Source organism: Momordica charantia, assembly GCF_013281855.1.
Source record: "Momordica charantia cultivar OHB3-1 chromosome 3 unlocalized genomic scaffold, Mcharantia_2.0 BLBB01000003.1, whole genome shotgun sequence".
Lineage (NCBI taxonomy): Eukaryota > Viridiplantae > Streptophyta > Magnoliopsida > Cucurbitales > Cucurbitaceae > Momordica > Momordica charantia.
In genome coordinates, this window is record NW_028275161.1 from 18,217,435 (window position 1) to 18,231,041 (window position 13,607).

General features: G+C 32.6%; 2 protein-coding genes across 3 annotated transcripts; both read right to left on the bottom strand.

The window, feature by feature from the left end:
- Positions 1–1,461: 1,461 nt before the first annotated feature.
- On the bottom strand, positions 1,462–4,472 carry ACD11 (Glycolipid transfer protein (GLTP) family protein). Its single transcript, XM_022284156.2, has 4 exons — positions 4,204–4,472; positions 2,694–2,866; positions 1,988–2,133; positions 1,462–1,760 (listed from the first exon to the last, which is right to left on the bottom strand). Exons 1-4 carry the CDS (start codon positions 4,393–4,395, stop codon positions 1,654–1,656), a joined length of 618 nt encoding a protein of 205 aa, XP_022139848.1. The 5' UTR covers positions 4,396–4,472; the 3' UTR covers positions 1,462–1,653.
- Positions 4,473–5,830: 1,358 nt separating this feature from the next.
- AAT1 (amino acid transporter 1) lies at positions 5,831–10,589 on the bottom strand. Of its 2 annotated transcripts, none has more exons than XM_022284179.2 (4): positions 10,506–10,589; positions 9,831–10,293; positions 7,224–7,997; positions 5,831–6,735 (listed from the first exon to the last, which is right to left on the bottom strand). In XM_022284179.2, exons 2-4 carry the CDS (start codon positions 10,237–10,239, stop codon positions 6,173–6,175), a joined length of 1,746 nt encoding a protein of 581 aa, XP_022139871.1. In that variant the 5' UTR covers positions 10,240–10,293; positions 10,506–10,589; the 3' UTR covers positions 5,831–6,172. The 2 variants fall into 2 exon arrangements, with proteins under 2 accessions (XP_022139871.1, XP_022139872.1); XM_022284180.2 differs by having other exon boundaries at positions 9,831–10,251; positions 10,506–10,588.
- Between the last annotated feature and the right edge of the window lie 3,018 nt (positions 10,590–13,607).

A 13,607-nucleotide genomic window follows, 5' to 3' on the forward strand; every position in this document is an offset into this window, starting at 1 on the left:
AAAATGAAATTCTTGTTTTTATAAGTTTGATTGCGGATTAAAAAGATTTTGATTTAAAATTCAAATTTAAAAGATTGTGTTTGATTTTTTTTTAAATAATAAAAGATTGAGTTTGATAATAAAATTTGGAAGTGTTCGTAAAATGTATCTTTTAATATAGAAATAATCAATTGAAATAGAGTTTTATTTTGTTAATAGGACTGTCCAAATAATTTTTTATTTTTATTTCAATTATTTTTAAAATGATTTATAGTAATATTAGAGATAATTAAATATCAATAAATACATTTAAATTATATATTGTTATAAAAAAATTAGTATTTATATTGTTTGTTATTTTAAATAATTGATAATACTGATTTTTTATATATAATTTAATAGAAAATTTTAATATATATTAATAATTTTTAAAAATGAGAGAAATGTAATAAAATGGGGTATTTATTTCAAGTCTCAATCTCAAAGATGTAGAGGAAATATCAATCTCGTGTTTTTATAACAATTTCAAACATATATATATATATATATATATATATATATATATATATATAACGCTTTTCCGATTCTGCAAACGAGCCATATTAAATAATTATTTTCGAAAATTCTTTATAAAACATAGAAAGGAAAGCAGACCACTAACAAAATGAAGAGAGGTCTAAAGATTTGCATGTTTCCTATTATAGAGGGTAAATTTAAATCCTCACTTTCTTCTGATAATATTATTTGTATGTAAAATATTTCAATAAAATTTTTTAGAAAAGTATTGGTTAATTGTTCCGTATAAAAATTCATTAAATTGTTTTAAAGTTATTTTTTTTATTATGTAACTATAAACATTTTGAAAATTACTTTTAATTAATTAAAAATATTGTTTATCCTTCTAAAACTAAAAGCCATCTTATACTTGCATTAAGGATATTATGAACTTGTAAATCATTCAAGTACATGTCTATGGAAGATTCATCATTTACACTTTTACTCGAGTTACACGACGTCAAATTGAGAAATTTCAAGATCAGGTCCTATGGTAAATGAAACATGTTCGGTCTATTGAATCCCTAACTCCATAGTCGTGCAATATGTAAGTAAAATTTGTCAAAAGTTAAAAGAGAGAACACATGAATAAAAGCATCGCTATATTAGCATTGGTAAATGAATATGCTCTCGAAATAAGTTGTCATATATGATACGATTCGAATCGCAATGATTGCAGTACATCTTCGCCTCGTAAATCTTCAGAAATACTTCTAAAAGTTAGACTCGTGTTTTGAAATATTCATCTATACCATGTCTTCTAAACAATTTATTGTACATACACTAAACTAAAGAGGCATTAAGATCTAAGAGTGGACCAGATAATTTTAAGTTTCAAACATCAATCTATTTAATCTCTAAACTTCAAAATATTTTAACTGCCGTTAAAGTTTGAGATATAATTTAGTACCATTACCGAGTTGTAAATTTCACATCCGACAATAATTACTGTAATTTCACATCCGACAATAATTATTAATTCAGTATACAACTTCATGGTCATTTTGAAGTTTAATAGAAGGGAAGATATCTACTTGAATGCACCTTTTTTCTAAGCATATAGTAGATTACATATATAGAATGTTCAGAACGATTAGATTATGATTGCAGTAAATATATTTACCAATCTATACCCAAATCTCTGGAAAAGAAGAGCTTTTCAACATACTGAATCACAGGAGCAGAAGCTGCTACATAATCTTGCATTAGGGTTCTGGCTGAGGTCTCTGAATGTGGCACATCAAAGGGAAAAAAAAAAGACATCAAAACAGGTGTACCACAAAGAACATGCAGTATGGCACATGAAATTGAATTGACCTCCACAATCAGGTGATAAAAATTGTAAATTAATTTAAAACTAATTCACTATTTTGAAAAATTTAGGCACGCATTTGATATATTAATTAAATTCTTGCTCAATAGACACATTTATCAATTGACTTATGCTACTCACCATCTTCATTGAGCTTGTTCAATAGTTGAGCCTTCGTAGGAAGAGCATACATCCCTGCAGCAACGGCTTTCCTGATTGCCCACCCATGGTGAGGAGCAAATACCTGTGCATATGCTTTGGAAGCTGGATCTTTCAAGGAATTACCTCTGCATAATCAGGAACCATTGTTCAATATGTTTGCAACCAAATTACATAAAGTTTAATCTGACGGGAGTAATAGGTGTGGTGGAAATGCATTCATTATAATCTGGTTTCAACATGATATGAATACTTGCTTTGTCGTTTGGCTTCAAACGGAAACAGATAATCTTGACTCTAGCTACATTTGATCTTTGTCGTTTGGTGCAAGAAAGATTTAACACTTGTAGATCATGCACCCAGAAAGAAACATGGGAAGCAAGACGACCACGGAAACAACCAGTTGGTTCAATTACAGTAACTAAAATATAATGAAGAGTATGAAAAGACAATCCAAAATGTCAAGGATCATTCCCACGTAACAACATGAAGTTAAAATTGATCGATTTGCCTTCCCTTGCTTGCTCAAGTTAAAATTCATAGCATATGTTTATTTGATAAGAGCACTTGCTCAAGTTAAAATTCATGCAAAGCATATGTTTATTTGATGAGAGCATGTGTTCATTAAACGTTGAAAGAGAAACGACTAGAGCAAAAGGTAATGCAGGAAAGCGGTTGATGTACATACTCTGTAACTAGAATTTGCTCAAAGAGTACTCTGACCATGTCAAGCCCGCGCTTCACTCTCAAAAGATTTCTTGTATGGCTACCAGCTTTCCTCACACAGTCAGATTCCATATCTTTATCCAGCAACGCTTGTAGAGATACAATCGATTTTGATGATTCTGCAAGATCACGAACCTGTTGACAATTTAGTTTATATTTAACCAGACCTCAGACGTGGAGAACCAAACTGGTAAAAAGTAATAGCATGAAATATTCAAATGACAGGATAATGTGTATACCAACCATCTGTGTTCCAAGCCAGTTACACTAACAGAATACACATAAATTTCAAGGGAAAAAAAGCCTCCCATTATGTTTGAACCCACAAATAGATCTGCTAGGGTGAAACATAAAAAATTTGTAGATTTTATGGAAAGATTCCCATTTCCCAGGCATTCTGTTACATCAATCAATCAAAATGGCACGATTGAAACTTTTAATCATCTGTAGGTGCCAAACCACGAAGAGAATAGAGTGAATGAAAGAAGGAAGAAGATCAATTTTTCTAATGTTTTTAGTTTCTGAAAAATGAAAGCTTGACTTGAATCATAGTATTAGTAGAGAGTCTAGAGACATAACATGATACAGGTAAGGTTCTACCAACATGGCTCATAAAGATTCAAATAAGATTTTCATGCATTGCATGTTAACTTTTAAGAGTCTATTTATCATACATGACAATATGATGATAAACTAATTATCACTATCTGTCTCAACATCTGACAACAATATGTAAATCACAAATTTTCAAAGCATTGCCATTTCATTTAAAAAAAAAAAAAACATAGACAGAACCAATTAAGATTGATATCATATTGTCCATTTTAATTATATTTAACGCATCGAGGGTTGCTGAGTATGGAAAGAAGAAGGCTTGGATCTTGCAACTTAAAACAATCTTCCTAAAACTGTTGCACTTCACCAGGCACATTAACTTGTGAACTGACAGTGACGACAAGAAATGCCTCAACAAACACGAATTGAACCATTCTCCATAGAAGACAAAGTTACAGTGACGATTTTACATTTGATTGAATTGATTTTTAGCCGAAAGAAATTGCGCACGTTCACAGTTGGAGGTGGGACTGATGTCCGTGCACTTTAACTTAACTCCTACAAAGATAAAACAGCTTCAGTAGTCCAGTACAACTTTAACAGACCAAATTGTTAAACTGAACCTACTATTACAAACTATCAAATAGCTTATTACCGTGTTATCCATTTATCATGTAGTATGTAATTCAAAACACGAAACTAAAGCTCATTTCTATTTCCCTGTCCATACGCATACATTGATTGGAGCACATAATATTTAATTCCACAACCTAACTTTTCTAGTTCCAAATGTGATTATAGATCTACAAGTAAACGAGGCGACGATCATACCAAGCACCAAGCCTAGAAATTTTAGAATCAATTCACATCAATTCATCTTCCATACATCGATAATTTAGATAGAAAGTAACAAATACCTTGGCGACGTAGTCCATTTCAGCAAACTTGAATGCGATGCCCAAGCAGCCGAAGAGAGGCGAAATAAAAGAGCAGGCGCGAGAAAACGGCGTAACCTCGACCTCAGTGGTTCCGGCATTGACAGTGGCTGCAAGCTCTTTGAACGACTCCGATATCTTCCGCAGCGGCTTTTCGCCGTCCAGGTCCGCCATCGGAGGATACCTCTCTCTCTCTCTCTCTCCGGCCAGTTCGCCTGAGTCGGTGCCCGGGTTGTGCCTTGCCTAAAGCGGACGCATTGAAGAATAAAAACATTCGGGTCGGGTCTGATTTGATAACCCGACACTTCGTGATCCGACCCGGATATCGGCATGTGTGTCAAATTTAATACATATAGTAGACTCTCTGTAAATACTTTTTTTTTTTTTTTTGCAAAAAATACCCTAAATTATAAAGGTTGGTCACCCGAACATCAAGAAATTAACTAATGTAGGATAATTTGAACCTCAAGAAGTTAGTAGATGCCTTTAACCATTGTACTTATGTTTACTTATGTTTGGGCATCAAACTATTGTTACAGTTAAATCCAAATTTTTAATATCAATTTTATATAAAAACCAAAATTTTTAGTGGTTAATATTATAGGTTTCAAATTTTATCTTTAAAAAAAAAGGTTAAATTAAAATAATTTGATAGTTTAAGCATAACAGTTATTGTAGTTTAGAGACGGTTGGTATGTTTTTGTAATATTTAAGGATTTAATTGTAATCATTTATAGGTTCATGGGATGATGGATTAAATTATAAAAAAAAGTAAGACTGCTTTGTAATTTCTCTTTTTCTTTGTTAGGTCATAGATCAAGTATTTAATTGATTTTAAATTTTTTATTTTAGCATTCAATAGATCACTCTATTTTAAATTATTTAATAGGTCTTTAAACTTCTCATGCTTGCAGCATTTGATAAATTTTTAATAGATATTTTAGAAATTTCAAACTTGACTTTAGTCTTTGTAAAAGGAACCATGAAAGTGAAGATGCATGCATGGGTAAAAAAAAGAGTGAAAAATCTTATTTTGAAGTAAAATATTTTGATTACTTACTCGACCAATCTTGTTTTTATTTCTAGTTATGACAACTGAAAGAGAGAAACACAAAAGTAAAAGGTTCTAAAAAAATAATGAATTGTCAAAAATTTAATGGTGCTAAAAATAAATGGGTCCGAGACAAATATTGTCCATCTTGAATCGATAAAATTTCACTTAATATCAAATCGCCCGAACTTCAAATTAGAGGAAAAAAAAAAAGAAAAGAAGAAGAACCACCAAATGTTATCTCACCAATTTACCAAAATACTAATGTAATAAATTAAAAGAAAAAAAAAGAATTTAACGGTATTTCTAATTATACAGAATTACCTTTTCACGGTTGAAAAATATATCAAATTTACTTTTAAGTACAATATATGAAAGAAAGATTCGAACTAACAAATTCTTAGTAAAAAATAAATATCTTAACTTTTTAACTATACTTAGATTTTAGAAAAACTCAATTATTAAAATTTATATATTTCTAGGTTCGAATCTCTAATAAAATTCATTTTTTTTACCATAAAAGTGATGATGGGAATTTGAACTATAAAAGGACCATCCTATTAAAATTCCTACCAGTACCATAAAATATATATTAATCTAACAACACATATTAACAAATCGACTGTGTAGCTGTAACTAAGTACTAACAAACAAATCATAAAATCCCCTAATCCAACAAAATCACCACATAGATAATCAAATAACAACGAATTCACAGCCTTCCTTCCACCCACCGTCAACGGATCATATTCAACCAAATCGATCATCCAAATCCGTTCCCTCAAATAATAATCAGAGACGGCCTTCCAAGCTCATGATCATCATCATCAATCAACCTCCAAAACCAATTCCAATAAATCTAATCTTCCCCCACCATTACCATTAGTATCCACAGTAAATTCACACACTGTTACTGTTATTATTCCCAGTCGTGGAAGTGGAGGCCATGGCAGTGTCGTAGGAAGCGTGGAGGCCAAAGAGGAAATAGTAAATCAAGAGAAGTCCGGACCAGATCCCGAACCTCTGGAACGAGGCCCTGTCGATGGATCCAAGGAGGAAGAAGTTGATGGCGATGGAGATGGAGGGCAGCCAGGGCATGAGCGGGACTCCCCAGACCTTGGGGTTTCTTGCCTGGGGGACGCCCAGCCACAGGGCCAGCGTGGAGAGGAACCAGATCGGGACTGCTACGGCGTAGCCGATCCAGCCGTCGGAGGCGGCCCAGTAGAGGGCGATTGCGGTTGAGGATCCCATTATCAGGACCAGGTAGATGAGGAGCTTGTTTCGGTTGGACGGCGTCGTTTCTCCGGTGACGTAGTAGCGGCGGACGATGAGGGCGATGGCCACCAGCATGAAGATGAACAGCGTCGAGATGGAGAGGAGGTTCGCCAGAATGCCCAGCTCCGTGAAGAACGAGATGACCGCCGTTGCCACCAACATTGCCACCGTCGCGTTCACCGGAGTACCTGATTATTAAGTAATAATATAAATAAAATATTCAAATAAAATTAGTGGCTTGTCGAGGCAATGATGTAAAAATGGTATAGAGACAAATTGTTACAAGTCAGGGCCTAAATATGTATTCATCAGTGATTTAACATAGATATTATTCTTCCGAGAGGAGGAGTATAGCCTTAATTTGGTCTTAATAGCATAAGCTTCCTTTCAACTTAGATTCCTGCAATTCATAAGTGAATAATATGCTGCCACTATTAATTAATAAATTTTTATTTGGTGCTTAAGTTTTCAAAATACTTAGAAGGTCTCTGAGTCAAATTTTCATAATACTAATACTACTACTATGGTTGAAAATAACCTAAAATCCCTTGAAGAGTGAGTTGAATCGTTGAAAAAGAAAACCCAAATTAAATAGAAAATTTTAAAACACAAATTATGGAGACGAAATTTGTAATTAAACTGACAATAAATGTTAATAGAGAGGTTGAAACATTACCGGTCTTTTGGTGGACTTTGGCGAACCATGGGGAGATCATGTGGGTGCGGGCAATGTGGGTGAGATACCGCGCCTGTCCCACGGCGGTGACCAACAACACAGTGGTCATGCCTTTGAGAGCACCCGCAGCCACGATGTACTTGGCCCACCCCCATCCCACGGCCTCAAACGCAACAGAAAACGGCGCATCCTCGTCGATCTCCCCATACGGCTGCATCAGGCAAAGCGTAACTGCCAGAATACAGTACGCGAACGTGGTGATCACCATGGACCCAACCAGCCCAATGGGGATATCTCTGGCCGGGTTCTTGGTTTCCTCGGCCATCGTCGAGATGGCGTCGAACCCGACGTAGGCGAAGAAGAGGACGGCGGAGGAGACGAAGATGCCGCGGATGCCGTAAGGGGCGAAGGGGGTAAAGTTCTTGGGGTTGGCTTTGGTGAGGCCGGCGATGACGATGAAGAGGATGATGGCGACGTGGATGATGGAGGCGATGTAGTTGAAGCGGGAGGAGCCCTTGGTGCTGGCCACGGCCATGATGCAGATCACGATGATCACGCCCACGGAGATGGGGTCCAGCTGGTTGTAGTCGTCGGCCAGGGCCGGGGCGTGGATGCGGAAATCGTTTGGGTGGCGGTTGCAGAGGGTCGCGAAGTATGACGTCCAAGAGCGGGCCACCGCGGCGCCGCTCACTATGTATTCCAGTAGGATGTTGCCGGCGGCGATGAAAGCAACGAAGTCTCCCAGCTCCACCCTTAGGTACGCAAATGATCCACCTGCACAAACCACAACGCTGCAACGGTTCAGAAAATTTTCAGATATGGAAACTCAATCTATTGAAGTTAGTAAATTAGGAATTGTCCGTTTGATGAAATTAAAATTGAGTGACGTAATTAAAGTTTGGAAAAGAGAAAGAAAGGTTGATTTATTATATAAAATATTTGGCTCCTTGGTAAGACAAGAATTTAAAATTTTAAAAGTTCTTCCAATTTTAAACTTGGATCAGATCATCAGGGAGAAATAGAATGTACGTTTCAACCACGATTATGAATAAAAAAGGTTCAAATATAATTTACGTTTCTAAAATTTTGCTTTTTTTTTTCTTTTTAAACTTAAATCTTTAACTTCTACATTATAATTATAATTTTAACAACACATTTAAGATCTTATTATAAAAGGCGTACCATCTGATATAGCTTTATTGAATAGAAATGTAAGAGGTGAACAAAAAGTAAAAGAATAAAAATGAAAGAGGTAATTACATAAATAGTGAAATAAATGACTATTTTTAAATATAACTAGTTTAAAATTTTATGCAAATAGCATACTTTGAATTCAAACAAACAAAAAAATATATATATCAGAGAATGAAAAAGAAAAAAAAAGTTAGATTTGTGACATATTTTTAATAATAATAAAAGTACTAACATTTTTAAAAAATATGTATAATTATTTCTTCATCCAATGCAATTCCGTCCAAAATAAAGGTATATTTGATAAAGATTATTTTCGCCCTTCTATTAAAAAAACCTTATAAAAATCTATATATTCACATCATTTTTTTCTTTTTCTTTTTCTTTTTTGTAAAATCTACAATATTTTAATATTTTGTTTTATGTTCTTAAAACTATATTTATTTACCTATTAATAAAAAATCACGTTTCTTCTAATATAATTTTACATAGAATTTTAAAATTTAGCAAAAATTAAAAAATTAATCGAACAAATAATTAGCTAAGATCCAAGTCAAGTTGACTTAAAATTAATTAAACAAATAATTAGCTAACTATCCATGAAATTAAACAAATCCAAAACCTCGTGCGTTGACCGGAAAAAGTGGACGTTATTTACTCTTTATTTATTTGAAAACGTTATTTTATTAATTAAACAAATAATTAGCAAACTGTCTGTGGAGTTAAACAAGTCAAGTAGCCTAATTTTATAATTTATTTTTTTTGGAAAACGATGGCCAAATTTCTATTCGACGACAAGATAAATAAATAATAAATCACAATAGAGAAAACCATTGCATTCACATTATTCAATTTCAATCGGGAAAGAGAAAAAAATTCAATTTCATTCAGCTTGGCCAATTATTTCTAAGGACGTCCTCAATAATAATCAAACTTTGACTTCTAGGTGGAATAGAATAAAGAATAATATGATTAGTTAGTAAACATATTTACCCTGGTTTTATTCAGTACAATATTTTCCCTGAATTTTCATTTCATAAAAATCAAAATTTTCTTAAAACTAATTTATAAGACCCTGTTTTATAACTACTTACTCTCTTTTTAAACTATTTTTAAAATTTAAGTTAAAATTAAAAAAAAACGTAAATTGAAAATGGTTATCAAAATTTGAAGATGCAAAACAAATTTTAGATTCTTGGTAGAGAATTTTGGGTTTGAAATGGGTTTGAAATCTCATATACTATATTTGAAGCAACGTAATTTAAAAGTTTAGAAATGATAATTTCTCTACTCTTTATTTTAATAAACGATAATCACGAAATAAAAATACTTAAAACGATAAAAATGAATAAGTTAATAATAATAATTGCTTCCATTAAGTGTGGAAACCTGCGGGTGGAAGAAAGAAGTACGTACCAGCGGACGGAATCTCGATGGCGAACTCGGTGTAGCAGAAGACGGAAAGCATGGCGGAGACGCCGGAGACGACGTAAGACAAAACGACGGCGGGGCCGGCGTGTCTCTTAGTCTCGAGTCCGGTGAGGACGAATATTCCGGCACCGATGACGGCGCCGACGCCGAACCACATAAGGTCCCACCAGTTGAGCGTTTTCTTCATCTCGTGCTGGCTCCGAGCCGCCAACTCCACGATCTCTGTGTGTTCCGCGGACCGGGCCGTGAGCCGGCCCATGAACCGGGCCGGCGTCTCCTTGAGCGCTTTTGCGTAATTTCCCCAACTCTGAAACGACTCCTCCGGAAGAAAATCATCCTTCGCACAACAGGATCTCTTCCTGATCCCTTCTCCGCCACCGTCCGATTGCCCCATTCCGATTCCACACTGAAACGCTCTCCCAAAGAAAATTCAGAACACGAAAATTTCCTAAACAAAGCAAAACCAAACAAATTTAATTAATGGAGAGAGATGGAGAATTTTTCTCATTCGCCTAAAATTTCAAAAAACAGAACATAAGACGACTCGATTCTTCGCAGCATCACTATTCAGAGCAAAAACAAAAACGCTGTCGCCATCGCCATTTTAATTTCAACTGATTAAAAAAATTAACTCCATGGATCCAGAGAGAGAGAATTTACCTAAGGTCAAGCGAGGAGAGGGAGGGAGAGAGAGAGAGAGAGAGTTGAAAGAAAGTTGAAGAGAAGATCGGAAGTGGAGGCGGGAAAAATAAAGAGAGGAGGAAGTGGTTATAACTATAAGAAGTGAGGAGAGAGGACGACCGGTGACAGCCGGTGTACAGAGTAATTTGTGAACCTGGATATGGTCAGCTGACTGACATGTGGCAGTAAGTGACCGGATACATTTGTCATATCCAGCTGTGATTTCTAAAAGTTAATGGAGGTTTCAGAAACACTGTTATGGAATGGAATATACGACACGTCGTAACTGCAAATCCGTGAGATTCGTATCCTTTGCGCATTTTTAGATCAATGTCGTCCAAGAAAAACTGTATTGATCTTGATCCAAATCCAAACTGGTTTGAAGTTTGAACTAGTTTCAGTTCCAATATGGATTTAAATCCAATTTGGTTTTCTTTAAAAAAAAATATAATATATACACACACACAACCAAGTTCATTGAACTTTATTTTGAATATAAACGTAAGACATAAATGTAGATTAATTATATTTGGCAATCAATTAATGAGTTAATATTTTAATTTCTTTCCAACTATTTTTAAATTTTACTTTTGGTTTAAAATAAGTGAGTAAATACGCATAATTTTTTAAAACAATAAATTCAGATGAAAATAATATCAAACAAAATCTGTTAATTAAAAATTGACTTTAATAGTCATATAATAGTCCACTACTTTATTGTTTTATACTATCTAAACATTAGGTGAAAATACTGTTTTGGTCGTATTAAGTTCTAATTTATTTTAGTTTATTTTGATTTATATATTTTTAACACGTTTATTTGAGTCATGCAATCTCGACAACTTTTGTTCAATTTAATCATTCTACTCTATAAACATATGTTTTGGTGTTGTAGTTAAACAAAGGGACGATCTTAATCTCTATTTATAAAATTTTAACACAAATTTCATACTATAAATATATATAATACAAAGTTATCACTATATTTCAATAAATTTATTAAGTGTAATGTTATGCTCCAACTGTGATTAGAAAAAAAGAAAATAAAAATACAAAAATTTAAAAGTTTAAAAGTTTCGGAACTACGTACACAAAAATAAATAAGAGTACAAATTAAAATGAACCAAATTTGAAAGTGTGACAAGTATCGTGCTTAACAAAATACTTTTGATTTAGTCCCTTAACTTTAATTTTTAACAATTTAGTTTTAAACTTCTAAATTGGTAACCCTCCAAAATATGATACATTTGAAGATTGGAATTTGAACTGACGGCTTTTTAATTTTAATTTTTTGAAATCGTATGCTCGTCCTGGCCGTTGATGCAGTATTTCAATTTTCAAAATTATTTGTATTATTGTTTCAAAACCGCATTGATTTATTGATGATGTAAGCTAATGTTGACTCGAGGCAAGCCAATTTTTTGCATACTTTTTATACAACTTGGTTGTATGTATATATAGATTATATATTATCGATTCAACCTTTTTATTTGGTCAAAATTTGACTTGATGAACCGATGATGCAACACTTACAGTTGAAATTTGAAATCCACCTAATCACTAGAATACACAAACCATGAAAATAAAATAAAATAAAATAAAAATTTTTTAAGGAGAGGTAAATTTAGAGGAAAATTTAAAACCTTGAATTTTCTATATAGATTTTTTGAATTACGATGGACAACATACTTGACTACTTTTCCTTATTTTCTTTATTTTTTTCTTTTCAAGAAGGAAAAGAAAAAGATGACAATCAATAGTATAAAATTAGGTTTATCTTTGAATTTACAAATTGTTAAAAGCCATTTCTTTTGACCTCATCCAGAAAGCAAGCCTTTGTATAAAATAAAAAAGTATGAGACGTGATAATTTCAACTTCGGTATCTAATGTGTTCTGACTGACAAACCTGATCATAGCTCACAACGAGTTAAATATTTAATAAGAGGTGTTATATTTTAACTTTTATGAGTTATTTAGGTATTTATCGGCTTACTTATCACCACTAAAAATTAACAACTAAAAGAGATAAATACAAAAAAAGATAATATTTTTTTAATTAAAAAAACTGTCCATTTCTTGAATGGTGAAAATAAATAAATATTGGTTAAGTTTGTATTGAGTTTATATTGGGTTATTTTTTTCCAATATTAAATTTGAAATTGTTCAAGTAGGAAGAATTTTCATGAGGTTGTTCTCACGTGTGAAAGATAGCGCAGCTAAAGTACTTTGCTTTCAATAAAGAAAGAGTTATTTATTTTTGTTTTTTGGAGTTCTTCAATTGACCAGTTTGTTTTATTTGCTTTGGTCATATTCTGCCCACCAACATTAAATAGGAAAATATATTCAATTTTTGCTTTAAAAAATTCAGTGATGACGACCATTGAAGATAAAATTGGAACTTTTGCCATATTTTGAAGTTATTCTGAAAAAAACATATTTTATTTTTATTTTTTTAAACTTCCAATCAAATAAAATCTGGGCTAGAATTAAAATTTGTGGGTGACATGTATATATAAATCTCTTAAAATTATTTACATGAAAGAATCATTATAATTACTCTAAAAAAATAGAGGAATTTTGATGGAGGGTCGAAATTACAATATAGTAACAAAATTATGATTTTACAAACATGTGAATTTTAAAAAAAAAAATTTATCCACCTACTTCGTACAAATTATTTGTACCGTAATTTTATTTTTATTCTCATATATCACTTATTTATGCTTATAAGTAGTCTGAGCTCATTTTTCTTTTTTTCTTTTTTAATCTAAAATATTATTGCTATGTTTGTAACTAATTTATTTATTTCACCATCCTTATCTAATTTTTTTAAATTTTAATTCCAAAATACAAAATTAATGTCTTAGATACTCCCCAAACAACCATGCAACTTCCGTTCCTATAAAATTACTCTTGCACATGATTCATACAAATTTTTTAAAAATCAATATTAATATTAAAGAAAATTATCTCAAATATTGTCAAGATCATGAGCTCAATATCAAACAAACAATATTGGAAGACTGAGAAGAAATGAGTAAGATATTTCGTGAACATAGAAGAAACTCCCATATTTATCT

What these genes read in the sequence shown, in the direction of transcription:
- AAT1 (XM_022284179.2), bottom strand. Translation starts at nt 10,239, where the DNA reads ATGGGGCAATCGGACGGTGGCGGAGAAGGGATCAGGAAGAGATCCTGT. An exon ending in CATCGAGATTCCGTCCGCTG is followed by an intron (nt 7,998 to 9,830) that starts GTACGTACTTCT and finishes TGGTTTGTGCAG; the next exon opens with GTGGATCATTTGCGTACCTA. An exon ending in CAAAGTCCACCAAAAGACCG is followed by an intron (nt 6,736 to 7,223) that starts GTAATGTTTCAA and finishes CTTAATAATCAG; the next exon opens with GTACTCCGGTGAACGCGACG.
- ACD11 (XM_022284156.2), bottom strand. Translation starts at nt 4,395, where the DNA reads ATGGCGGACCTGGACGGCGAAAAGCCGCTGCGGAAGATATCGGAGTCG. An exon ending in AAATGGACTACGTCGCCAAG is followed by an intron (nt 2,867 to 4,203) that starts GTATTTGTTACT and finishes AATTGTCAACAG; the next exon opens with GTTCGTGATCTTGCAGAATC. An exon ending in GAGCAAATTCTAGTTACAGA is followed by an intron (nt 2,134 to 2,693) that starts GTATGTACATCA and finishes CTGATTATGCAG; the next exon opens with AGGTAATTCCTTGAAAGATC.